This window comes from Rousettus aegyptiacus, unplaced genomic scaffold (genome assembly GCF_014176215.1).
Source record: "Rousettus aegyptiacus isolate mRouAeg1 unplaced genomic scaffold, mRouAeg1.p scaffold_m13_p_16, whole genome shotgun sequence".
In the NCBI taxonomy this organism is placed as follows: domain Eukaryota; kingdom Metazoa; phylum Chordata; class Mammalia; order Chiroptera; family Pteropodidae; genus Rousettus; species Rousettus aegyptiacus.
Window position 1 is genome coordinate 479,368 of NW_023416291.1, and position 27,031 is coordinate 506,398.

The 27,031-nt window shown below is 62.3% G+C and overlaps 1 protein-coding gene across 7 annotated transcripts in view; it reads right to left on the minus strand.

Annotated features, from left to right (window-relative positions):
• CAMK2D (calcium/calmodulin dependent protein kinase II delta) overlaps positions 1 to 27,031 on the minus strand; it is a 98,252-nt gene that overhangs the window by 15,603 nt on the left and 55,618 nt on the right. For 2 of the 7 annotated variants that reach the window (XM_036233422.1, XM_036233423.1), the window contains exons 4-13: positions 24,459 to 24,513; positions 19,975 to 20,040; positions 17,162 to 17,234; positions 11,573 to 11,675; positions 11,047 to 11,130; positions 8,015 to 8,109; positions 6,604 to 6,726; positions 5,793 to 5,876; positions 5,569 to 5,611; positions 3,918 to 3,955 (exon numbers count right to left, since the gene is read on the minus strand). In XM_036233422.1, coding sequence (XP_036089315.1) covers positions 3,918 to 3,955; positions 5,569 to 5,611; positions 5,793 to 5,876; positions 6,604 to 6,726; positions 8,015 to 8,109; positions 11,047 to 11,130; positions 11,573 to 11,675; positions 17,162 to 17,234; positions 19,975 to 20,040; positions 24,459 to 24,513 — 764 coding nt within the window. Of the gene's footprint in view, positions 1 to 453; positions 514 to 3,917; positions 3,956 to 5,568; positions 5,612 to 5,792; positions 5,877 to 6,603; positions 6,727 to 8,014; positions 8,110 to 11,046; positions 11,131 to 11,572; positions 11,676 to 17,161; positions 17,235 to 18,026; positions 18,100 to 19,974; positions 20,041 to 24,458; positions 24,514 to 27,031 lie in introns of all 7 variants that reach the window. The other 5 variants (XM_036233420.1, XM_036233421.1, XM_016144836.2 and 2 more) reach the window with 4 other exon arrangements.

The following is a 27,031-nucleotide window of genomic DNA, read 5'->3' on the forward strand; positions in this document are numbered from 1 at the left end:
TCCGGCGCCTCTTTCCCGCAGGCGGTCCTTCGGGCCTGCTGTGTTAGTGAGAGGGGGCGGGGCTCCGAATAAGGTCTGTGTTTGCCGCGGGTGGCCACGACCCCCGCAGCTGCCCCTGACGTCAGCACCGCATCGCAGACGGGGCGCCGGGGCCCGCGGCCTGCAGGGCCGTCACCCGCAGCCGAGCGCGCCCCACCGTGCACCCAGGCAGCATGCACAGCGCCCACCACAGAGCCCACGGCCGCCAGCACCGCACCCGGCATGAAATGAGGTCACCTCGTGTTAGACACAGCACGTGACAACTGCCTTCACGAGATGAGAGGGGAAAGCAGACAGCGAAACAAAGCCCAAGGAGAGCGAAGGTTTATGAAACATGTATCTATACAGCGAAAGCAAATGGGAAGGACAACGGAAAACGGCAAAGAACTTGAGGGTCACGGAGTCCAGGTGTACCAGCGCTGGGGGGGGGGCATTCTCTTTGGGGCTAGTTACCACGTGGGCCTTGCTGTTTATCTGTGGGTATGCAGAAAACAGAAACAGAGACGCCTTAGACCCCCGGCGCCAGAGCGTCCGCAGGCAGCACGTCTACGTGGGGGCAGACACGAGAACGAGGAAGCACCGAGAACGACCGCGGAGGGCCCGGTGACGGCCGCAGGGCTGCTGCCCGAGGCCAGTCCCCGACGGGCACACATGGGGCGGTGCCCGAGCAGGCAAAGAGCCGCTTCGGGGTGCAGGTCAGGCCCAGCGCGTGTCCGCGGACCCAGCCGGGGCCATGCCGCCTGCCGGTGCCGCCCTGACCGCTCCTCCGCCCTCCGCTCGGGGGCCCGGCCGCCACACGCCGTCCCCTCTGGGGAGCCGGCACCACCTTGTCTGGCAGGAAGCCAACTAAACTTAGTTCTGCTGAAATCCACGTTCTACAATATATTTTTAACATGATGAATCTGGGTCCCTTTTAAAAAATACATCTTCAATTATAAAAGGGCAAACCCAAATCTTCACTCTATTCCGACTGTAACCGTGACTTTTTCACAGTTGTTTCAGAGGAAAACACTGTTTTCCGTTGAAGTGTTTCTGCCAGTGCTGAGGGCCACGTCTGGTAACGTCGGTCCCTGGCTCTAACGTGATAGCCCGGGACCCGCGCTGCGAGGGGAACAGAGTCGGGAGGTCCTGTGGCGGGCCCCGGGGATAAATGGACATAAGGCCCTCAAGGAAGACACACTGCGTGACAATGAACGTCCATGAGCATCTGTGAGCAACTACGCTGAGCAACCACTTGGGCGTCCGGGGGTTTCCTCTTCCCTATCGTTTACCCACAGAGCATGTTAACATCGGCACTGGAAGGAACACAGAAGGCTCAGACACCCAGCTGCGTACGCGAACGGGGCTTTTCCGTTCACCCACCTCTGTGAGTTTGTCTGGAGCATTATTTGATCAGGATGTGATACCGTACCGTGTGACATGCAGGAAGAGAGAGAAAACTTGGGTGCCCCTTCCTGGAAAACTCTTTCAATGTTAAACCACCAGTCTGTATTTTGAAGAAAGACTGTTTAAAACTTTTCTTCAAATAAAAGTGCACAGAATTAACAAAAAATTTATGCACCAAAAAGAGAGACGAGAAAATGGAGTCTGTTCAGGAAGTGTCAGAATCCGGCATCCCTACGAGCACATGACAGGCGAGAGATGGAGAGGGAGGCGCGCAGGGCGCCCTGGGCAGGAGGGGCGCTTGGTGCCGGCCGGCTGCTCACCCAGGGTCTCGGGGACCAGGGGTGGCGCGTGCGTGGGCTTCGTATCAGCGGACCAGCCATGAACGAGGAATTCTGTATTTTTATTTCTGTTTTGAGACAAGACAGTTGCCTTTTCTTTAGGATGCGGTTGCCAAGAACTACTTTATTTCAGTGAAAATGTCCCACGCGCACACCTACACACACTTACCAGCACAAATGCACACATACATCCCGCACGTGTGTACACACAGGCACACACCCCACTGTCTCCTCCACACTTAGTGTTAAAAGCATTTTTGTTAAGGTAAACACTAGCCTGATCCTTTTCTACTGAAGGAAATCTTTCGCAGGCATTTGTAACATTTGTAACCTTAATGTGAAAAGTCCTGGAGGACCACCTGTCAGGGAGGCGGGGGCGGGTCCGGGTCTGGCCCAGCTACGTGGAAAACAGTCCAGAATGCAGCATGTTGGTCTGTGAGGGGCAGTTTGTTCATACTATGGAGCGGCGTTTTTCTTTTTTAAAAAATGACATCGAATCGGGTTTTTAAATGATGCACTGAATTATTCTTGCAAGGAATACAAGGTATTCCTGTTTCTCGGGTGCTAAGTGCCTCAGTTTCCTGGTTAACACACATTTCTGCCAACGGCACCTGGGTGGGGCGCACAGTAAGGCCGCGCACACACCGGCCGCAGCCTCTGCGGAGGGCGCCTCCTAGCCCGCAGTCACGAGCATTGTTTAAAAACAACCCTGAGTGTTCTTCACCTATCAGTCCACAGACGTTAATTATCAGGTCACTCTAGTTTCAAGAGGAAATTGGACCCTGTCCTTGTAAAAGGCCCTTTAATAATACATGGACGATTTAAAAATTCGATTTAGAAGAAAAACAGTATCATGTGAGTGTGAGAACTGTGCCTTGACAGTTAATTATCACCGACCTGCACTTTCTCTACGCGGCCAACTCAGGTGTGGTTTTCCAGGGGGACCCAGCAGGTGAGGACCCTCGCCCTCACCTGAGCACCCGAATCGAACTCCCTTTTCTGAACTGACCAAAGAGAAGGGAAAAGAATGCGCCAGTTGACGTCTAAACGCCACGGCGTGGGGCACAGGCCGACTGTTTCCCGAGGAGCTGGGCTCGGCCAGGGGGGGTGCGGGAGGCGCTGCTGCACGCACGGCGGTGACGGGCGGCCCCCGACCCCGGCCGCGCCCCGTCGCCGAGCGGCCCAGACGCGCGGGCGAGCGGGACGTTCGGGGCCTTTCACCGCCCGCCACGCGGGCAGCAGCGCTGGCCAGGAAGACGGCAGACGTCGGCCGCGACTGCTGACATCTGAAGTGACGGCCAGGAAAGGCGGCCGCGGCCCTGATGGGACCCCCCGGGCCACGCGGGATGACGGGTGGGGACGCCGGTGGCAAATGGCTCTCTATGTTGCATTTTCAAAGCGGACGGACCCCCTGACGTTGGGTCAAGTTCAGTGTCAGGAGGTTAACTACCTCCCAAGGGCGCTGACGTGCGTCTGCCGCTGGCAGGGGGAGAGGCGAAGCGGGCAGCGGGCTGGAGAGGGACCACGCGACCCGATGTCCGGTCACGTCCAGGCAGAGGCGAATCCCCACGAAGCAAAATCCAGCCAACGGGAAATCGCTGGATTGTTCTGTTTAGAGACCCGAGAGTGGCAACGCCCCCCTCTACCGTGTCCCCCGGGAGCCCCCACACGCATCCGTCGCGTTCGCCGTGGGCACGCCCCACGCCTCCCTGCAGCACGGGACGGCCGAGGCGCGTTTGTCACCCGACACCAGGCGCCCAGACCCAGCGTTTGGCGTTTTCGGGCTCTGCACTGTGGCTTTTGGGGATGTGACAGAACAGCTTGCAATAGTGTTTGGGGTTCGGAGATTTTCAGGTTGCCAGGGTAGCTGGGGACCACAGGAAAACGAGGGGACTGAGACATTTAGTTTCTACAGCAACTCCTTAGAGAAGCTTCATGTCGTTACATGTAACAAAATAGAAAAAAATATGGTTTTCCTCGGCATAAGCATCAGTCATCTTTGTGTGTTATTTCATACTTCGACCTGCATTCTTTATAGAAACTATTAAAAAAAAAACAAAAAAAACAAGCACAAAGACTTAACATGTTTAACATTTCAAAACCTTGCAGCACCCGAAAGTCAGACACGCTTGTAGGAGCGGCCGTGCGACTCACCTTCACCCCGTCCGGCTTCTTCAACAAGCTCTTGGCTGCTGCAAGACCAAAGTGAGAGCGTTTCAGTGACCTGTGCACAGAAGCCCACGGCCCGGCCCGGGGCCACGCGCCCCTCGCACCCTCACTGCGCACAGCCTGCACACGCCGCGTCGCCCAGCCCATGGCCCAGGGCGGCCGCCGCTGTCCATGGTCCTGCCAGGCCGAGCCCGGCTCGGGCCCTGCTCTGTGCGCGGCGTGTGGTGGGACCCGTGTCTGGCTGGCACTGGGCTCGTGTCGCTGCTGGCTGTGGCCGGCACGCCGGGCCCATCCCTGGCCTGTGCCCCGTGAGCCCGGAGCTGGCCTCGGCTTCGGACGTGGCTCGCGGCTTGTCCCGCGCTCACGCGCACGGAGGCGGTGGCCACGTCAGCTCTCCCTCTCCTTGGAGATCAGAGCTTACTCGTGAAGATTTGCTCTGGCTGCATACCACGTTTGTTTTAACACCTATTTTGAAATCAGGCCATACGTATCATTTCTACAAAAAACATTAAGAACTATATTCAAAATGAAGTGCCATGCTATTGACCGAGGGCAGTTTTTCAAGCCCTAAACATGTGACCTTGGAGCCAGGCGCTGCGAGTCCTCTACACTCCTGAACCAGAATGGGGAGGCTTCACCCGCAAGAGCCTTTTGCATCGAAAAGTTAAAAACCTTAAATTCGAGGCAAGGTCTGAAACAGAGTGAAATCTTCGGCTGCGCTGGAGCCCCCCGCAGGGTGTGCGCTCCCGTCGCTCCGCGTTCGTGGGGCGGGGGGTGGGGGGCTGCTGCTCCCGCCGTGGGCTGAGCGGCGACGTCGTCCTTCCAGAAACACGCTGTGGACGGCACGCCGGTCCCACAGCTCGGCGCCGGCCAGCATGCGACCGCGCGCTGAGCCCTCCGGACACGCGGGACGCGGGGCCAGTGCGTGCGGCCATGTGAGCGCCTCGAACGAGGGACCCCCAGCGAGTCTGATGCTGCGGATCACCCCACGGGGCCGGCGCGCAAGTGGGCCGGTCGCGTCTCTGGCACGATCGTCTGACAGCTGTCCCCAGTCTAGACGCCGAGTGCGGCATGGGCTGCCTCGGTCCCTCCCCACACCGGGGGCTGAGTGGCCTTTACCAAAGTCGGACTCAGACCTCGGTCCACGACTCAAATAATCATGCCCGCTGGGGACAGTCACTGCCATGAGCACAAGGTCAGCTCCCTCAGCCCCGTTTAGGACTTGTTTCCAGCACGGGCCCCTGCGGGGAGTTACCCCCGCGTCGGGGGGCACGGCTTCTCCGGGAACCGGGCCTCGACGCCTCAGGGGCTGTAAGCATCTGTGGCTGCGAGTGGCACCCCCACCCACGGTCTCTAAAACCTCGCCTCTGGGGTTCCCGACGAGAACGAGACAAAGACGTACTCGCCGCCGCTGCCGTGTGAACGGCGGGTCCGTCAGACCCTGGCTGGGCACGCGGGGAGCCCGCTGCGCCCCCGCCAGGTCACCCCCCGTCAGTCCCCCGCTGACGCCGCTGTGCCGCCCCCCCGGGGCCCGGTCGCCCCTGAACGAAGGGGCCATGCTGCCCCCTCGGCCGGCTCCCAGGCCCAGAGGCGCGGACGGCACGGCAAAAGCCGGGCGGGCACCCCGCGCGCGTACCTGAGAAGTTCCTCGTGGCCAGCATCGTCGTCAGGATGGCGCCCTGGTGGAGGAGAAGGCACCGGTCAGCATCGCTCCTGCAGCCCGACCGGCAGCAGGGCCTTGGGGGCCGCCGCTAGCCCCCCGCGATGGTGGCGGAGGCGTCACGGCTGCGGCCAGGCGCCCGCTCGCCGTGTGGGTCTGGTCCGGGTGACCCGTGGCCAGCGCCACCCCGCGCGCCTCACCTTCAGCTTCCGCCGGGCGTTGAACTTCTTCAGGCAGTCGACGGTCTCTTGCCTGTGCATCATGGAGGCCACCGTGGAGCGTTGCTGCAGGAGAGAGACGCTCAGCCGAGGGGCGTGACCTGCGTCACGCTTCCCGGGGCTCTGTGAACGGGGCCTGCGCCCACGTGACAAGCTTGTGAGCGATCGATCGCAGAAGGGCCCCGATAACGAAAGACGGGCCTCGCCGCCCGTGTGAGGCCAGCACGCAGCGCCCGTCCGCAGAACACATGCAGACGAGGGCCGCCATCTCGGCTCTTCTGCCGGCCGCCCTTCCGTCACTCAGCAAAGCATCCGTCACCCTGACATCTGACAAACTCACCGGGACGGCTACACTGCCCCTGGCGCCACGCCCTTCCGAGCACACCTACAGCGGGCACACGCGGCGGCCACTCCTTCCCGCGGCGCGGCTCCCACCCAGCGCCCAAGCCTCACCACCGTTCTAGAGCCGCCCGGCCGCGCCTCGTGTCTTCCCCGGGGGTCTGCCTGGTCTTGGTGTCCACGCCTTAGCCCCTGTGCCGAGGGGCGCCGGCAGCCAGCGCGTGAGCACTCATGCCTCGTGTCACTCAGCGATCTACATGACTCAGATCTTGCGATCCAAAATGCGTTTATCGACCCCTATAAAACTAACTTTTCCGAATACCTCGAGTCAAAAATTCATTCATTCATTTAACCTTTTTCTACAAAGATTATTTTAAGTCCCTGGGAAAGAGTGTTAGCGGCGAGCGCACGGTCTGCGCTAGCCCCCCAGGGCCTCCGGCAGGCCGGCACTCACGCAAATCCACGGGTGTTTCAGAGCCTCGGACGCGGTGATGCGCTTGGCGGGGTTGATGGTCAGCATTTTGTTGATGAGATCTTTGGCTTCGGGAGTCACCGTGTCCCACTCCGGCGACGGAAACTTCGAACGCAGAAAAAGATACACTCATTCGAACAGGGAACAGCCGCGTACACTAATCATTTCTTCAAGCAGCAAATGTCTTCGTGAATTTACTTGCTGTGTGAGTTAAGCCGGATCTCGATAAAGCGACACAAACACCTTCCCTCTACGCACGTGTCTCTCTACACAGCGTAGAGAGGAGCAACCGATGAGGGGCATGCGCAGGGACTAGGCTGCATGCCACGCCCGGTCAGTACATTCAAAAATTTAGAAAAATGAACTTAAGAATCTTCTAGCCCTCTCAAAGCATTTCTGCTTTGATCTGAAAATGAAATTGTATACAGTCTTCTCATAATTATCTGCAAAATCCGCTAAAGCTGAAACGCTGTCGCGTGGACAGATACCGCCGCGCGGCCATGCTGGGCTCCCAGGCGGCGTGGTGTGCTCCCCGGCCCACGAGTGGCGAGGCCGCGGGCAACGAAGCAGCCTCGGCCCCCGCGCCCGGCCCGGCCCGGCTGCCCGCAGGACGGCGGCGGGCAGCAGGGGAGACGAGGCGGACGGCTGCCGTTTCGTTGCAGGTCTCACCCAAGCTGAGCTCAGGAAAGCGGCCAGCTCTCGTAACTCCTGCTGGAAACGTCTGTGTGATGGTAACTTTTAATGAAGCTACCCACCCACGGTCTCTCTAAGTGAATTTTTGCTGATAAGATAATCATGGAAACTCACCCTCACGTAATTAGCACATTTAGTAGAAATATTTTCCTGATGGGTTAAAAAAATTTACATCACTTTAGTTTCTAAACAACAGACAGAAATCAGGTCTTTTCCCTCATTCATAAATTTCATAGACAATCTTGGAAAACAAGCTGTAGTCACTGTGTCTAGGACTTCGGTGAGTCCACTTTTAGTGGTTACAGAAAGGGCAGCTTGTGACCTGCTGGCGAGTGACCTCTGACATGGACGTGGAAGCCGCGTGGTAGGCACGTGGGAGATAATGGACCCAAACAGGGAGCGGCCCTCTCTCAAGCCGAAGCTTTACAATTTGCACAGGTGTTAAAATGCACCGGTTGCAAACGCCTGGACAGGCCAGGTCCGTCCTCAGACACCTCGGGCCGGGCTCCTTCCGGCCTTAGCACGTGGAGATGGAGGAGTGAACGGGCAGCCTGTACGTTGCCCCCCGCTTCCTCAGGAGAGAGGCGAGTGACGGGCGACTGCCGCACGCCGCGGGTGACACGGCGACCGCGCACTGGCCGCCGAACACAAGCCCCCCTCCCCCCCCGCCGCCCGCGCACGGCGCGTGGCCGCCACGTACGTCGTAGGCTCCGGCCTTGATCTGCTGGTACAGCCGGTGCTGGTCCTCGTCCCAGAAGGGCGGGTAGCCCACAAGCAGGATGTAGAGGATCACGCCTGCGAGCACAAGCACACGGACAGAGTTACCCACGGCGCGGCCCCACGGGACACGCGGCCGCCTCCTGGGCTGCCCGCAGCTCCGCGAGGGGGGCGGGCCTGCGGGCTGGGTGACAGCGTCCGCCCTGGGCCACGATGCGCGGACAGGCCGGCGGATGGCGCCCGCCCGTCGCCCGGTGGCGCTGTCAGCCTCCCCGACCTCCCCCCCCCCCCCCGCGGGACCCTCCCTGGAGCGTATCGGTGCAGACGCTCTGGGACTTCAGTCCCTTTGCAGGGCGACACTTGAACGCATGGGGCCCACTCCCGCTCGGTCACGAGGCTCTGAGTCATGACCCCCGCGGAGCGATGGCGCTGGCGAGTCACGCCGAGCCGCAGGGGCACCGGCAGTGCGGGCGGCGCAGGAGGAGACGCAAACCCTTTTCTCCTCGGTGAGCCCCGTCTTTCCACGAGACAACGAGGCCAGTGAACCTGCAGAAGGGTTCACGGTGCCGGAGGGAAGTGGCGCGCAAAATCCAACAAAACAGGCACCCAGGGGTGGCGCCGCGCGGCCTCCGTTCCCAGCCGCGTCACGCAGGGACCCGCGGGCACAGCCTTTGCTCCCGGCAGGCGCTGCTGCCGCCCCGGCTTTAACGGCCCCCTCGCGCCCTCGTGCCCTCCACCCTTGCGCCGAGGCGCCTTCCCGCCCGAGCTGGCCCCTCGGGCCCCTCCCAGGTGTCCGTCAGGGAGGCCAGCCCCGCTCTGCCCACCGTCCTTGTGCCCTACGTGACAGACACTGCTGCAGCTAACGCGGCTTTTAAACTGTGGCTGCCCCTGGATTTTCACAGCCAGGTGACACGCGACTGAGCCGACGTTGCCAACGACCACCTTCCAGCTCAGGACCGAGCGCGACTTCCTCGCAGCAGAGCTTAAGAAGGAACGAGAAGACCGGGCCGAAGCCACACACGTCGGCCCTCGGCGTCACCGCACACAGCCCCAGTTCCCTGTCAGAGGCTTCGCGGGCGCCCAAGTTCATCTTCACGTCGCTTTTATGGTGACGCGGGTGCCTGCCTGGCCACCACGGGAAAGGGTGGCAGTGGCCGCCCACGCTGGATGCGGACTTGCGAGCTGCGCCCTTGGGGGCACATGGGCATGGGGGCCTCGGCCGTCCCGTCTTTGGCCAGCAGATGCGTCCTCAGGGGGGCTGCCGAGCCAGTGACCCCGTGGCCTCTCAGAGCTGCTTCCTCTGGGTGACAAGACCCTCCTGGGTCCCCCAAGCTTCCCGTCCAGATGCGGTGGCGGCCGGTGCAGAGGCCCGGGCCAGTCCTGGGCGGGGCCGCTGAGGGCGGCACATGTCCAGCAGTGACGTGCAGAGCAAGCGGACAGGGTTGCAGGCTCCGGGGACCCAGTGGGGTCCCGAGGCTGGGTGCGGCAGGCCTGGGCGGTCAGCACCACGCAGCCCGGCGTGGCCGCGATGGGCCTGTTCCCCTGGGGACGCGCACCGACTGCTTGCGGACAAGCAGAGGGGGTCTGGGCGCGGCTGCCGGTGCCGACGGAGCGGGAGGCCGTGCTCTCCACTCTCGTTTCACGTTTTCCAAAACCGAAAGTTCGAACCCTCTGCGACAGTCCCTGTCACAGGACCTCTGGAAATGGAAGCGCGAGCCTGTCCGCACGGTCTCAGGTGGGCTGTGTGCCGGGCGTGCGGCCGACCGCGAGGGCCGCCACGGAGCCGCAGAGCCGGGAGCTGGGGCGTCGGCGGGCCGCCCCGGGGACGGCCGCAGCCTCTCCTCGCGCCCGCCGCAGAGGGCAGAGCCGCCCCGCCTGAGCCCCGCGTGGCTCGCCCCGGGTGGCGCTCCCGCTTCACAGGTAAAGCACCAGCTCGGACAGGGAGGGCCGGGCGTGGCAGGTGCCGGCGAAGACGTGAGCCTGGCATGGAGACCCCAGCCACAGTGCTGCCCTTGCGGCCACTTTCCCGGGCACGGAGGTGACCCCACGAGCCGCACACACACCCGAGTTAGGCTCGGTCACCAGGCTGCAATTGCTAACAAGATAAAGCTAACGGGCACAGCGTGGGACCACCCAGCTCTACAAAGTAGTGGTCAAGAACTTAATTATGTTTTTTAAAAAAACCCAAACCTAAAAAGTTATTCTCAGAATTAAAGGGTCGTATCAATGCCTTCCAGGCTGATGATGAAGCGCAAACCCCATGAGCGCTGTTTGCAGCATGGAGAAGCCGGCGGGGACCGTCCCGGGCACGGACGGGCCGGCGGGGACGTCCCGGGCACAGAGAGGCCGGCGGGGACCGTCCCGGGCAGGGAGAGGCCGGCGGGGACCGTCCCGGGCACGCAGAGGCCAGCGGGGACCGTCCCGGGCACGGGCGGGCCGGCGGGGACCGTCCCGGGCACGGAGAGGCCGGCGGGGACCGTCCCGGGCACGCAGAGGCCGGCGGGGACCGTCCCGGGCACGAGCGGGCCGGCGGGGACGTCCCGGGCAGGGAGAGGCCGGCGGCCCTTTCCGTTGCCTCCTGCTGGCACGCGCCTGGGCCGCACATGATGCCCACTGGGCGGGGGCTGGCGGCTCGAGGCCCGTCGGGGCCTGGGCTCCACGGCCAGCCAGCCGCCTCCTTCTCCGCGACACGCCACGTCCCCGTGGACGCCCTGCGTCCCCGCCGGGCGTTCTGTGCAAACATGCTGTGACCGCGGCTTGGATGAGGAGAGGACAGCGGCCCAGACGCGTGACCGCCGTGGAGACGGGCCACGCCCCCGCCTCTGAAGACAGCCGAGACCAGCAGCGCTGGATCCTCCTGGGAGTGGACCTGGTGCCCCCGCCCGCGCCCCGGGGACCGAGGCGTCCCTAACAGTCCCTGAGGGAGAGCAGCCGCACCCTGTGCCGTGGGCTGCAGGGCGAAAGGCGCCATGTTTCCAGCGGCCGCTCACAACCTGTAAAGGAGCCAGTACTCACCGCACGCCCACATGTCCACCGGCTTCCCATAAGGGTCTTTGCGCAAAACCTCCGGAGACAGGTACCCGGGTGTGCCGGCGAATCCTGTGGAGACATGGGAGGTGAGGCCGGGCAGGACTGGCCGGGGACCGGCCGGCTCAGGGAGAACGCTTCGTCTGTGCTCCCGTCTGAGGGGACGCTGGCCCGGCGGTGACGAGGCCCTCGGCACCCTGGGGTGTGCGGACCCGTCTCCAGCGGCACCAGCACTGGCCGGTCCTGCCCACAGCCCCGGGAGCAGTCCGCGTGCTGCCAGATGTGCGGCCGACCCATGGCGCCGCGGACCCCGCGAGCACCGTGGCCGCCTGCCTGGCCCCTCTCCTCGCACGTTCGTGGGCGTCGAAACCAAGCCCGGGCGGGAGTGGCACGCAGTGGGCAGGCCATGAAGGCGCCGAGGAGCAGCAGACGCAGGGAAGGCCGGAGCGCGGGCAGGGCCCCGCCCTGGTCCCTGGAGGCAGCCAAACCACGCCCTTCGAGAGGACCTACTCACCAAACCAGGCCTGCTGGTCCCCTTGAACTTCTATGGCCAAGCCAAAATCTGCGAGTTTCACGGCCGCTCCCTTGGATTTGCTAGCTAAAAGCAAATTCTCAGGCTTTATTTAGAAAGAAAAAAAGACTCAAGTGAGAACAGATATTTAAGTGAATATTCAAAACTAACATTTTATAAGATTAGGGCAAAAAAAAAAAAAAAAAGAAAGGGCATGCACTGCCCTGGCCCAGAGACTGACACCCCTGCAGGCCGGGGAGACGTGGGGGGACACGGGGAAAAGGCGTCAGGCGTGCAGGGCAGGTGGGCGCGGGGCGCGGGCCGTGGCTGCACCGAGAGGCGGCGCGCACGGGCGCCCCGCGGGCGGCGGGGAGAGCCCCTCAGGACGGCAGCAAGCGCTGGGCCACCTACAGACATTTGGCAAATGACACTGTGCAAATTAAGCTCTAGCCGATGTCGAGTTTGGACCCAAATGCAGTGATTTTGCTCCCCCGATGTTTGCAAACAATTTCTGTACAGATTTCGAGTCTTGCTCTGAATTATGCGTTAAATTCACTGTCTTTAAGAACCTGTTTATCCTTAAAGGCAGAAAGAGTGGGCTCCTATTTGCCAAATGTTATAGTTGGATTTTTCTTCTCTATAAGCCAGTTTTTGGAAACATAATTTACATGTGCTCGGAGTGTGATTCAAAGCATTGCTTGCGTGTCTATTTTTACCTCCTGTGATACCACAGGGCACTGAGCACTGCGAGGACCAGTAAGTCCGCCTCGGAGTGAGGCTGCTTCCAGCCCACTGCCTCCCAGCCGGGTGCCGAGACGCCCCGGCCCTGGACAAGTGCCAGGGCCGGCCCTGAATCTGGAGAGCTTCGAGGACGGGGGGGCCAGGATGGGCAGTGAGGCCTGACCCCCGCTCCCCCGGGAGAGCGCTGCATTGCCCCCCACCTTGGGGCGAGACTCAGCACGGTGAGGGGCGTGTCTCAGTCTGGAGAAGCTGGGAAACAATGGGCTCTGTGCGAGCCAAACAGTTGTCTGCAAATCTTAAAACTCAGCCAATCAAGTCAGTTCTGCTTCTACAATTACAAATAGCCAATCTTGTGGGGTTTTTTTCATGAAACTGGTTACGTTTTTTCCTCACTGAATTAGTTGATTCTTTTGGTTGTTTTGACCTTGTATACACAGAGCCTGAACCAATATTTAATTGATTAATTAAGCCAGCCATGCAAATTAGCGAAGCCTCGTCCACAGGAGGCTTCGATCCGGCGCCCGGCTTCTCGAGGCCACTGCTGTCCACTGCCATCAGATTCACCGCCGTTGGGACAGTCGCAACTGCAGGAAACCCCCGCGCGTTGCCTCCGCACTACGCACGTGAGAATTTAATTTGGATGTTGGGACGAAGGTGTCTCAAGAACGTGAAAGACCTCCACACTGAAACCACCTTTAGCAAACCCAGCATGCAAATTACTTGGAAGTCTGGCTGTTTGTCAACATACTATCACGTCTTGCCATGTTACGCTACTGATATTTGAAATTTCATTTTCCCAACTCACCTAAAATTTATGGCCTGCCCTATTCAGGCATTTTCTAATGGAACCAGGAAGTCATTTCCAGCTCGTAACTCACAGGATAAATAACTTGGAAAAACCTCATCGAACTGTGGGCCACAGCTCGTCGCCTCGCAGCCTTCACATTCCGCAGTACCGAGTGTCGGCGCGCGCTCGGGGGCGTCTGCTGAGCCAGCGCCAGCGTCATCAGGGAGCGACCCTGGTAAGAACCCGCTGCGCTCTGCTCTCCCCGCTGACCCGAGCATTCTGGGCCGCGCTGTGTGCTTTGCGCCTGAAAGCAGCAGGAGCCCCCGGCTCAGACGGGCAGCTCGGGCTTCACCACGCACGGCCTCCGAGCGACCCCGGGGGGCACGCCTGGGGACGACCGGGCGGGGCTCCCCGCAGGGCCTCGTGCGTCACTCGGGGAGCCACGGACGCGTGCGCATCGGCGCCCCGCCCCACGCGTGTGTCGACTGCTCAGCTGCGGCTTTGGCCGGGAGAGGGCAGGGCGACTTCGGCGTCACGTGGAGACCAAAACAGCAGCACATCACGGCTTCGCGCTAAGGCTCGCCGCAGGACGGCCGCGGAAGGCCACCGGAACATCCGGACGGCTACGGACAGCGCTCAAGGGGTACGGGCTTCAGAAAACGTTTCTTCGCAAGACTGCTTCTAACGGCTTCAATGAAGCTTTAAAACACAGCACGCAGATCTGACTCATACGTAACTCCTCAGTCTGTCAGCTGGCGTAATCCCGCCGTCACATTTGACTGTGGACGCAGCCCCCCTGAGACGCAGGCCGTGCCGCAGAGCGCGCCGGCGGGGGGAGCTGGTCCCGGCGCCGGCACACGCGGGGCAGCTGTGGCCTGCCTCGGACGCCGAGAGCAGAGCCCCTCATCCGACTGGAGGCCGCTGTGCTCTGACTTGCCGCCGTCCCACCGTTTCGGTTTGCTTGAGCGGATGAAAGGCGGGAGCCGAGCCGTGGCTCTTCCCTGCAGCGACCCTGGGCACGGGCCAGCACCGCGGCGGCCTGGAGAGAGGGCCACGCCCTGGGAGCGCCCCGGGCCGGCGCCGCTGGCCATGGGCCCCCGCGGCTCAGAGGCTCTCGGGGCCGAGCGGCTGGCCCTGCACCGTGCGCACCATGAGCGCGGCCCGTGTCTCCTAACAGCGACAGGGGACGGCGGGACCCCCGGGACGACCGCGCATCGGGGGGGGGAGAGCCGCGACCCTCCGAACAGCCTCGCCCAACGCTGGGTGTGAAGAGCGTCCCACCTGAGGAACCGCCGGGTCCCTGGACCAGATGCCACTACGCCAATCTCTGTGTGGAGAGGCTCTCTAAGTTCCTGTGGCGCGCCACCTGCCAGCCAGTCTCCCAGTCCCTGCCACGGACACACTCGCACCCAGGGCCCTGCCCCACTGCTTCCTAGGACGCGGGGCTCCCTGCGACATTTGGCCTCGGTGTCCGCAACCGTCCGCAGCACGTCAGCCGCACCGAGCAGCAGCCGTCGGCAGGTCCTGCCCCGTGTGTCCACAGGACACGCCGGCCGCCTCTCCACTGTGGTCTGAGACTCGTCTCGAGATGCGCGCGTATCTCGGAGTGCCGAGGCGAGGTGCCAGGGTCGCAGTCAGGACGGTGGGAGATCCGGGGATGAAGCGAGTCCAAACAGGCGCAGCGGGGACGCGGGCCAGGCCCCTGGCCACCCCCTCCTCCGAGGGCGGGCCGCTGACAGACGATAGTTCTGCCGGCCCAGAGGGTGGCCCACCCGGCAGGGCCCTGCAGGGCTGAAAGGTCGCCAAACTGTCTGCTGCCCACATTTGAGCGAAGCACGGGACAGACACGAAAAAGACGGAGGTCCAGTTCTGCCCCCGCCCCGCGACCCTCAGGAATGCGTACGGAGACTTCCAGGCCGGCGAGGCCTTCCCGGGGCCGGCTGGGCGGGCGTGGTGACGGGCGCTGGCGCCGGCCACGCCGCAGACCTAACTGCACGTGGGGCAGCCACACGGCGGCGAGACGCGAACCCCGTGGACGTCTACGCGCAGTGAGAGCATCCGTTCTACTCCTTTCTTCTTTGCGACTGCTGTGAAAACGGCTCTTTCCTACTTCTAGTTTTTCACGTCGTTTGCTTTGTACCAACCCCCGAATGTCAGGGTTTAAGAAGGGGAATTGCCTTCTTAGGTTTCTTTCTTCTGCTGAAGCCTTGGCATCTCAACGTGAAGTGACGCCCTGTGGCTCTGGTGAGCCTTGTCACTCTTCCTTTGCCAAAGAAGGCGTGAGCTCAGCTCCCAGGGAGACACTAATGAAGCTCTGCGTGAATGGAAAGCCTGCATGCCCAGCGCGCGTGTGCGCGGGCCGGGTGTTCTTTCGTGCCCGCAGCACAGATGGCTGTCCCAGTCTGGCGTGGACCAGTGCCCGGACGGTGTCCTCAGCACGCGGAGCCTCCAGCTGGCGCATGCTATCCGCTTGTGATCGGGAGGGCCGACTGCTGTCACCATGCGCTCGTGAGCGAGCTCGCAGGCAACCCTCTACATTCCAGTCCCGTCTCGATTTACTTTTACGTTATCAGCACGCACCACGAGGTAGACTGAAAAAAAAAGTGCCCACAGCAGGACTGTACCAACACCACAGCGTTTCTCTCACACGCCAGGCGCTGCGTCCCCTGCTCATGGTTAGCTACGGTTTACTGAACGTGTGTCGGGCTCCCCCAGAAAATGAGTTCCCTCCTTTGCTGGCCGTAGATTTAATTTTACTATGAAAGTCTTTAAAATCCCCCTACATCCCTGGAATCATCACCTTTGTCAAAATATCTTCATCCGTCTGTCTGTCCGTCTATCCCATACCCTCCCTCCCCCCATCCATCCATCCGCACCGCTCTGCAGGGGGCTGGGCTAGGAGAGGCAGAGTCCTCACTGAGGTGACTCTTGGGTGCCGATCTGTTGCTGTAAGACCCAGCAGTGGGACTGGACCCTCCTGTCCGATGGCTGCATGACGTCCTCGAGTGACCACTTCCGACACGCTCTGAACTGAAGACGTCTCGCCTCCTGGTGTGAAAGGCAGTTGCTAGAACGAGCCCAGCTCTGAACCTGTCTCCTCGGACTCCCGCGAACCCGTCCCAGAAACGGCTCTCCAGGCTCTCCGGCGAGAGCACGTGACTCTGCACTCCTGTTTCTCGTGGCAGTGGGGCTGCCACTTGCCACTGCGGCCTCTTTTTGGCCTAGCACCTTTCTGGAAGCAGTGCTCGCCTGGGGTCACCCTTCCTGCCGAGAGGGGCGGCCCTGGCCCCCTTCCACGTACTTTTCAGTGGCTTCGAGCTGGTGGCCGGGAGGGGCCACTCGTGCCTCGCTCTGCGATTGATGCTCACGGCGCGCACGGGGCCTTCGTGGGGCTCGGACGGGTCCGGTGGGGGTTCGCTCTTCTCCTTCTGCACCTGCATTTCCCCTGGTCGGTTCCCGACCGCCCGACACGGCGTCCCTGGAGCCCGCCCTCGCTCACACTCTGCTTGTCAGCGTCCGGACTGCCTGCCTCGCTGTGGCCCAAGGCGACTGTGGCCGGTCGCCTTGCTCCGCTGTGCGCCTCACATTCCGCAGCCGTGGCCGAGGCCGCCCGACCCGAGCCCCTCACGCGCCGGCCCGCTGCCCGCTCCTCACTGCGCCCGGGGTGCACCCGGCCGCTCCACGCTTCTTCCTTCACTGGACTCAGGGCAGTTTCCCGGGGAGCTCTTGGCGTTGCCGGCAGATTTACTTTCCCGTCACTGTTTCACCTTGGACGGTTTTCAAGTCACTGAACTAACTGAACTGAGTAGCAGCAGCAGTATGGCCTGGACCCCACACCCGGGCACAAGGACGTCGTCCCAGCCGAGACGCCCTGACTACGTCCTGCCACTCAGGGCGGCTGCGTCTCCCGCCGAGCAGCACGGGGCCATCCGCGCGCCTTCCGCGTGAAGCCGCTGGGAAGAGTCGCGTGACCGCTCGGCACAGGGCGCGTGGCAGCGGCTGCATGAGGGGCCGCGGCCACCATCCCGCTGCAGCTGAACAGTGGCCCGGCCGGGGGCACTCACCTTCAGGTCCCGGTGGACCACGGCCGTCTGATGGCAGTGCAGCACAGCCTCCAGGATCTGCTGAATGCAGTGACTGCATGCAAACACCAGGGGCAGCGTTAGTCCCGCGCGGCGCCGCGGCCGGGGACCGCGTGCCCGCCCGCAGGGCGCGGGGCGCACGGATTGCTCCAGAAGGGTGACTACTACCTCGGGACAGTTGGGTCGTGCCAGATGGGGGCCAGAGTGAGCCCACGTGTTCCGCAAAATCCACCTGGAGGACACCTCCCGCAGCCCGGGAGCACTGAGAGGAAATAAACCGGAACCCAGACACGACGCACGGCCGGTGTGCTCCGCCGCCGCCCCCGCGGGAAAGCGGGTCCCGCCACGGCCCCCTTTCCTGGTGTCGCTCCAAAGCCGTCACGTCGGCAGCCAAGGCTCCGTCAGGAGCACGTGAGGGCGCCGGACGCGGTTTTGGCGCGTCGGTAAGTCCCGGCGTCCTGGTTTGGGTGCGGCTACGACCTCTTGCCTGAGGGCTCGTCACACTCAACTGGAGCAATGCGCAGCCGGCGTCCGGCCGGCGGCAGGCGGCCCCGGGCAGGAGTGGGGCTTCATCCACAGGCGACGCACGGCGCAGGCCGCTGGCCTCCGGGCACGGGCTGGCGGCTCCGGGGAGGCGGCCCCAGCCCCGCCGGCCCCGCCGGCCCCCCGCTGCGCCGTGCGTCCAGCCTGTGGACGAGCCGCTGCGGAAGCACATGCATCGCCAGCTCACCGTCTGGCCACTTCAGGCGGAAGTGGGGGTGCGGGGCGGCCGTTTCAAACGCCCCCCTCTGCCCTTTCCCAGAGAAAACGAACGCTTTGATGCAGATCACGGACACCACATACTGACCTTCAGGTCCCTGTGCACTATGCCGTTTAGGTGACAGTGATTTACACTCTCTAGAATCTGCTGTATGCAATGACTGCGGAGACACAAGGGCAGAACGGGAGGGAGGGCGCTTTAAAGGCGCATGATCACACCGCTTACGCACTGAACGAAGTCCCCGCGAGGCAGACAGGCCAACGGAGATGGCATTTTCTCACATTTTTTTTTAGCTTTACACTGGAATAATGTGGAATAAAGCCAATTCTGGTTCTAACAAAAATGACAGCCAACACGGACTTTGTGACGTGTTCAGATAAAACAATTTGAGCTGTGTTTTCTTTAAGTCAAGTCATTGGTACCCAGAAGTCAAGGTTTCCCCATTCGGGAGGAATAATTAATGTGCTATTTCCCATACCATTTGGGGAAAACTCTTTAGGGCTATGAAATGTGCGGGTGTTTCTCACACAAACCTGAGGTCACAAACGTGAGCACTGGAACGAGGGTGAGCACGCACGGGGGGGGGGGGGAGGCGGGGGACACATTTACGCGTCACGTGGAAACCGTGCTCCCTGCCCCGGGTGCTGCCGGGGAACGCCTGGCGGGTTCCAGGCCTGGGGGACCGAATGCCACCGTGACGTGCCGCACGCCGGCAGCCGGCCCGCGTGTGGGGCGGGCCGAGGGCTGACCGGGGGCGGCCTTAAGCGTCGGCCCCTGGGGCACTGCTCGTGGCTAAAGACATTCCCACATGCCTCAGCGGAGGGGACGCTTGCTTGTGACCTGCCAAGGTGCACGGCTCACGCTAGCCTTAGGAAGGGCCCATTGGCGTCTAGCAGACCGCTGACTAAATCGGAGGGGCACATCACTGACTAGCACCTGTGAGGTCCCACGGGCTGTCCCCTGACAGGGACAGAGAACACAGCGCACTGGTGACGTGTGCACAGGTCACTGCGCACTTCCCACGCAGGACACGCAGAGCCCCACTGGTTATTTACGGATGGAGCAGCATTTCGAGGAGGAGGTTATGACCATTAAATGTACAGAACAGCATTGCTCCAAAGTCACTCTTCAGGTAAACAGAGTGACACCGTCTGACATGCTGCAACGTGGGCGTCGGGGCCCGAGGGCAGTGTGGCCGCGCTCCGCCTGGCCGGGGGTCCCCCGGAGGTGCCCGCCGCCGGCTGCGCTGGCAGCCCAGGGCCAGCCACGCTCCTGACAGTCACGCGGCTCTTCTTCCTCATTCACTCTGCACTACTTTTTAGGAATATTTCCCTTTCTTGTCTCCAACCACAGATCATTGGGCCTAATGAATGACAAAATAAGCGAGAATCGTATTAAATGAACGTCACTGTTTTTAACAGCGAGAATGGCCTGAATTCTTGCCTTCTTGAGGACTAGTCAGAAATCGAGGTTTACGAATGGTTCCCAGAACCTGTGCTTCAGGCCTGAGGCTGGGAAGAAGCTGCCTCCCTCACTTTGTGGGGGCCGAACCCAAAGCCCCCGCGGCGCCGGCCCAGACCGAAGCAGCCCACGCGGTCTGCGGGGTGACGGCCTGCTGTGGCCTCACCCACACTTCCAAACGTAGCAGCGGCTGCTCACGTAGCCCCGAAGGGCACACTACGCGGGGCGCCCCACGTGGTCGCCGGCCCGGGGGCTGACTTGGGGTCTGGCTGGGCAGGGCCGTCCCCAGGGCCCGGCGCGGGGACACGCCAGGGCACCTAGGGGCTCCCTGTCAGCCAAACGCTGCTGCCCCACCCTCAGCCAGTCGTGTCCCCTGCGAGCGGGGCTCCCATGTGGTCTGCGAGGCCCGGCGCTCGGGGCCCCGGGGAGGGCGGGCTCCGTCTGGCGGGCGGCTCGGCCGCTCGGGGCCAGCGAGGGCTGAACTTCTAGTTTCATTCGATTTTAATTAATGGAAACAGACGAGCGGGGAAGGCCCAGGGGACACTGGAGGGTGTGGCCGGCGTGGCTGGCTCACCTGGCATCCGCCTCGCTGTAGTACTCCCTGGCCACGATGTCTTCAAACAGCTCGCCGCCCGTGACTCTGCAAAGAAAGCGCGTGGCATTAAATGGAGGAGACACCTGGTGACTCACACGGAACGTGGGCCCCGACTGCTCCCCCAGTGAGAACCCACGATAACCATGTGATCACACACGGGCCCCAGAAACAGTACGATACGGGGGAGCGAAACGGCAGGTACTGCCAACAAATCTGCGCCTGTCTCCAAAGCGGCACTTGCCAGGGGTTCTCCTGCCGGCTGATAGCGAAACGATACACGCGCATGTTTGCCTTTGTTTCTGGCTACAGGTACCTAGAAAACCGGTATGCAGTACAGAGGACTTTAGATTTTTAAAGTGTTGGATAAATATTGATTAAAAAGCCTACCGAACGGATAAAATTGCTGCTGGTTCTGGCGAATGACTGCAGCTCTTAGGCGATTCGTGGGGTGCCATTTTCTGCTGCGTTTCGGACGGTGCAGTGAACCGCCTCCGGCAGCTCATGCTCCCCATTACTCAACAACATCCTTGGGCAAATGAGGCCGTTTTATCATCTGCTACGTGTATTATAAATGTCTGGGAAGGAAAAATGGAGTTCCAACAGAATACACTGCCTTAAAGAGAAACTTCTGAATTTTCCGAATTTAATACGTTTCTATACACACGTTGTCGTTTAGTGGAGTGCAAGAGTAAGTGGCTGTTACTACAGATTTTTGAAAATTTTCCGTGCGCTACGTGAAACTACACACAAACTCATAAATTAAACGTCTCACGAATGAACCGCTGGGGGGAGTCATTAGGGACTGTGAATGGACTGGTGACGGCCCCGCCGAGACAGAGCCAGGCCGAGTGTGCGTGTGAGCGTGAACTGCCGTTTCTGAACCGCTGCCGCGTTAGGGCTCACAGCAAAAAGCTGGGACGGTTTTGAGCTGAGCTGGGCAGTGTGCCCACGGCGCGAGAAGACTCTGCCGCGTCAGCCAGTCCCGCGGCCCAGACACAGGTCCGGTGCCCGGTGACCCCACTGTCAGCGTCTCGGAAGTCAGGCCAGCTTCCCACGCAGAGCCCCAGCATCTGACGACAGCTGGAGATGGGTTCCTGGACGGTCCGGGGCCGGTTTTCCGGCAGATTCCGAACTGGATGCTGGAGAGCGCGAAGGTCGAGTGCTGCTCTCGCGGACGCTCCACGGGGTCCCTGCTGGTCCCGAGGCGGAGTGGCTTGCGGCATCACAAGAAGGTCATCGCTGAGGTGACGGACCTGAGATGGGCTTGGGGGTGCCGGGCGGGGTCCGCGGCCCTTCAGAGGAGCCCGGGCAGCGAGCTCGGTGGGGCCGGAGCTCCAGGGCCGCCTGAGCAGATGATGGGTCCCAGCCCGGCCCCATCCTGACGGTGGACCGGGACCCCCGCGAGAGGGGCCTGCCCGAATCCATACGGACAACTTACTGTCGTCCAAACACACACGTCGACTCTCACTTTTGCTCAAACTGACCTCTGGCTGGACTGGACTGTGTGTGAAAATTCACGCACACTTCAAGGTCAGATGTGGGTAGCGTTTTTCATCCTGTGCTGGAAACATCCTGAGCTTCACAGAATGTCCCCCCAGCCTCACGTGTGCACGCACACGCACATGCGCACACACACACCTACCAGTGCGTGTGCATAAACACATACGCACACGCGTGTGTTATTGCTCCGTGTGTGGTGAGCACAGAACGCACACGGCCCAGTGCCCAGGCACGACCCGTGCTCGGGCCGCGTCAGGCTGCTCCGGGAGCCTGACTCTGCCTGGCGGTTCTGGTCAGGACGCCGCCACGATGAGGAGAGAACCCGCCACGCAGAAACCCAGGGAGCGTCCACGTCCGCCCGACGACAGAAGGGACCCTGCAGGCTTCACGACTCCCGGCGCAGACCAGCGCACGGACACGCGGGCTCTGGAGAGCGGCGCGATGGAAAGCCCCGGGTTCCGGCGCTGCGGGGAGGCGTGCGGGCGGGGCGGGGGGCGGGGGCGGCCCGACTGCGGCCCTCACCTCACCTCCCCGTTCGCTTCCTCCCGAGTCAGACGGGCCTGGCGCCCCCGCCTCTTCCCTTCCCGCGGCCTCTGTGTGCCTCGTGACCCCCTCCCTGAGCGTCAAGCCTGGGGCCAGCGTGAACAAAGCCTCCAGTCTGCTGACCGCAGGAGGTTTCGGTGAAACTGCAGATAGCATCTCGCAGCTCCCCAGCCGCGAAGGTGGGAGGACAGACCCTGCCGGCACCCTGGGGGCCAGACAGGAGGACGCCGCAGCCGACATGAGGCCCTGGCCGCCAGCCTCCTGCCAATGCGGCTGGCGGCCTGCGGCCTGCGACCCACCGCAAGGCCTCGGGGCCAGGTCTCCGAGCACAGGGGACCCGCTCCCCTTCTTGCTGCACGGCCCGTCAATGCCGCGTGCGGGCCAACGCCCCCCCTGGGGTTCCGGGGCAGCGGCTGACCAGCACGTGGGCTCACCTGCCCCGCCCCGGCACCCGCGCTGGCCGGTCCTCCAGGGGCGACTTCCTTCCCGCCACCGTCTACTTCCCCTCTGACAGCTGCACCCCCCCGTCACCCCCACAGGCTGTGTGCAGCATCACCCCTCTGTGGCTGACGGCACAACCCAGCATCGGCATGCCCGGTGGGTCCCCAGCTGTCAAGGCTGTGTCCCCCCGCTGCACCCCCAGAACGGCGGAGGGGCGAGGCCCCGCTTCCCCCACAGACGCGGCCCGAGCCCAGTCCCAAGAGGCCGACAGTCACGATCCAGGGTCTGTCTCGGCGACAGCGGCTGGCCATCTCCACGCCTCAGATGGGGGGTCTGTGGGACCCTGCGCTTCCGGAAAAGCCGCTCTGCCCACATGCCGGTGAGAAGGTGGTAGCCGGGCTGTCTGCAGTGAGAGCCCGTCCCCGAGGCGGGGGACGGTGAGCATGCAGCGTGCGGACCCCATGCCGCACCAGGCTCTGTGGGTCCCGGGGGACGTGTGCTAATGGCCATGTCGGGGACGTGTCTAAGGGGGAACCAAGCAAACGGTCCACCTCCCCGGCCCAACTCCCCGACCTGCGGGGCGCAAAACGTCGCCGCGCCTCACGGGGTAGCTGAGCAGAGAGCGTGTGCGACGTGCTCGTCACAGTCCGGGAGGGGCGGTGGCCCCCGATGTCAGCAGGATCCTCTGCGAGCAGCACGGCTCTCCAGCGACGTGAGCCCCCTTTGGCCGAGCCCCGCTGTCCCGGGGTTTCACTCACGCGCCCGGCGACTTAGTGCCACGTGCATTTACGCTCCCGCCCAGCAGAGGCCCGTCGCCGGCACGACTCCAAACTCTCCTCGTCCAACACGCCAAGGGAGAGTGGTTTGTTTTCGGTCTCTTTCTGCTTTCTCTGTGTAGAGGTTACTAGAACGCAGGTGCTGAGGTGGCCGGCGAGAGGGCAGGTGGCCAAGCGCAGGCCGGCGGAAGCCAAGCTTTGGGTCCGCACAGGGCAGGGGCCCCATGTCCCCCGCAGAGGGCCAGTGGCTGTCGCTCAGTCTGCTCCAGCATGAGCGTCGGGGGTGTAAACAGCGCCCCTAGGGCACGGGGCCCCTTGCGCCACTGACTTGTTCCCCTGGCAGAGGGCCCGGTGTCAGCACCACGGCCAGCGGCCAAGGGTGGCCCGGCCCAGGTCAGCGGCTTCTGTTCCCAGAGGCGCAGGAGGAAGGGCGCCTCGCTGCCCAGGAAACTGCCCTGCTCAGGTCGACGCTTCGGGGAGCGCTGAACAGCTTTCAAACCCCGAAGAAAGAGACAAGGAAAACAGACAGAACCGGCTCTTTCCCGAGACCATGGTGTGGCACGTGGCGTCCCCGAGGCGGCGGCCTTGCTGCCTCGGCGGTCGCAGCCGTGGCGCCGGGCTCCCGGGTGACTGAATGGCCTTCGGGCATCTTTCGCTTGCTGGCAAAAAGAGGTAGTAGCCCCACGTCCCTAGGAGCTCAGAGTGGACGGGACTTCGCGCCACTACAATCAGGAAGAACCGGAGCTCGGCGGAGTGCGTCGTCGCCGTCACCTCTGAGGACGTCACGTCTATTCCGACCCCACGGGCACAGCAGCCTGGCACGGCCCGGAATGGCCCGGAACAGCTCTCGCGCTGCAGAGCAGGCATCAGGCCAAACTAAACCTCCAGTTTAATTTTGGCTAAAACCCAATTTCTACGATTCTGAGCACGTTCATGAGCTACTGGTAGTGAACCAGCGTGACCACGGTCAAACACCCGAAGGCGACCGACGCGGGCTGTTTCACCCAAGAAGAGGGACTTGGGCTTCAAACACACACTAAGTCGGTGCTTCTTTTCAAAAGAATTAGAGTTGAAAAGTAATTGAAGAACACTTGAAAAAACTACAGGGTCATTAATCTACACTGTAAATTGAAAAAAGCAAATTTAATTCAAAACGGTCTTCTATTTGATAACAAAGTAAATGACACAGGGTGTCGTACTCACAGGTCAAACACCAGGTAGTGGAAGCCCTCTTCGGATATGCTGTCATGAAGTCGCACTAAAAAAAAGAAAAAAGGGAAGAAAGTTTGCGTTAAACAGATGCCAAGGGTGACTCTCCGGTGGCTCTTCGTGGGGTCTGCCTGCTAAGCAGAACCGCTGGCAGCCTGAGCTTCAGGCTGGCTCTATGTGCTTAACCGTGCAACCACAATCAACTTAATTAACTTGTAGCAATACTTGTACCTGCACTTTATAAAACCGTTGAGAGGGTTAAATGAGACAGAGTATATGCTAAACACCTCGACGGCTGTTACAACGTGTCGACGGCTCTTACAACGTGTGTCTGGTTCCCGCGGCTCCCCTACTCAGCCTCGTCCCTGCTGTGGCCCTGGTGCAGGCCCTCGGCAACTCCTGCCTTCGGCACTACAATCAGCAGCAAGAGGGGTCATTTAAGAGTCTAGTAAATGGTCTCTTTACCTCTGCTCTCCCGTTTCTTATAAGAAAATTCTACACAGCAGTCCCTGGCTGAGCTGCCAAAGCAGCCTTTATCACGGCACTTCTCAAGTGAAGTCCCACCACCCGTCAAGCCGTAAGCCGAAACACAGCGAAAACGTTTAATCCAGTCACGCGCCGGTTCCGCAAGCCACACGCCGTCACGTTTCCCAGCGCGCGGGGCTTTCGCTAGGTTCCCGAGGCAGCGGTCTCTCTCCCGAGCTGAGGATGCCCGCGCCCGCCCTCACCTCCGGGGCAGACACACGCGGCGAGCGCGCACGCTTCCTTTTCTGCTGCTTTCGCATCGTCCCCCGCCTCCCACACCTCGCCCCGCAGACAGCAAGCTCCCCCTCACCATGCGGCTCGCTCAGGTGCCACGGCCCCACGGGGCTGTGCGGGACGCGAAAAGCAACAAACCGCAGGGCACGAAGGACCAGGGTGCCTGCTACAACCTGCCCTTGGTGGGTTCCCTGCGCAGCGATCACGCAGCAATGTGGAGCGGAGCGGGCACACGAACCACAGCCGCCCACGGAGGGCCTTCGCACAGCCCACGAGACCCCCGGCCCCGCCTTCAGCTCCAGCTCCGTCTGTCAGATGTCATCCCTGGCCACTCGAATGTTTTTCGATCCCCAAAATTTCTCTAAAGCAGGGAAAGAGTTTTGCTTCAGCCATGATCGTGATGACCGCTTGTAAGATGTGGATTTTGAACTGCGCTGGCACAAGGCGGGGCCGCGTGCCGGTGCTGGGAGGGTGGCACGTGTCACACACCTGTGTGTGTGTCCGGAGCACATGAAACGTGACCCCCCCCCCCACACACACACCTGCTCCCCCGCCACCCTGGGGCTTACGGTGCAGCCTGCTCTCATCGACCAGCTCCGGTCCCTGTGGCTCCTCGGCACCTGCAGTTGCTTCCTCGTCAGTACCAAACAGGAACTGTCCTCTCGCAAGTCTGTGCGTCCGTCAGAGACTTGGCACGTGGCGAATGGCCTTTCGAGCAATCGCTGCTGAGCATGACCACGGCAGACGCCGGGCACTCTCCCAGGCGCCGGACATGAATTCTCCCCGAGTCTCAGGATTCTTCTGCCTCCAGCGGAACGCTGTAGCCTGAACCGCGTGGAGGAATGGCTGTTCGTGGGCGTTGGAGACACCTGCCCCCTTTGCTTAAACTCGCATTTCCCAGCAGCATCAAGGTCCGGCTCTGCTCGTGGCACGCGACGCGGTGGAGGACGCCGGGATGCAGCCGACGACGCAGTGGCTCTCTGGAGACACGCGGCCTCGCAGACGCCTCCGCGGGCGGCTGCAGCACCGCCTGTGCCAACAGCCCCGGCGACGGTGTGTCTTCTCAAAGAGCTCGCACAGCTGCTCTGTGCAGACGGGCGCGGCGAGAAGCAGAGTCGCCGTGGGAGCGGCGGGAGTGGCTCCTCTGCATCTCCAGGTGAACGCTCCTGGGGTCTCAGCAGGTAGTGGACGGGGCACCTCGGGTGCCGCTGGGGACGCGGGGCTGATCCCCGCCACACCGGGGACGCGATCGTCCCCGCTCGGGGACCGCACTCACGAGCCCCTGGCGACAGCCGCCATTTGGCGTGCGTTGTTTAGTGAGGCGAGCCTGGCGATCAGACGCACCATGCCGTGCTCAGGCAGAGCCCGTGTCCCGAGAGCGTCCAGCTGGCAAGCACGGGCCGGAGGGAAGCCGCCTGGCAAGGGCCTCCGCGTCACGCGCGCCCAACCACCCCCGAACCTCTGCGCAGCCGCTCGGCCAGGCGAGCTTGGGCCTGCGCGAACGATGCCACCCACACGGCGTCCTCGTCGCCGGGACGAGCGGTGCGCGCCGGCCCCCTCCGTCCTCCCTCCCACTTCCGCCCACTCTTTTCGACGTGAAGAGCTGGGAGGACGGCAGGGAACCCTCCGCGGCTTCCGCTTACTGCGCGCCCCGCTGGGGTGGCGCACGGTACGGTCACCGTCACCCGGTCCCTGGGGAGGGCCGGTGTCCTTCGCTGCTGAGACTCCGCCATGCCCGTCAGCGGAGGCGCAGACATGTCTGCGGCGGGGAGGGCGCCCCGCAGCAGACACCGGCTTCTCGTCCAGCC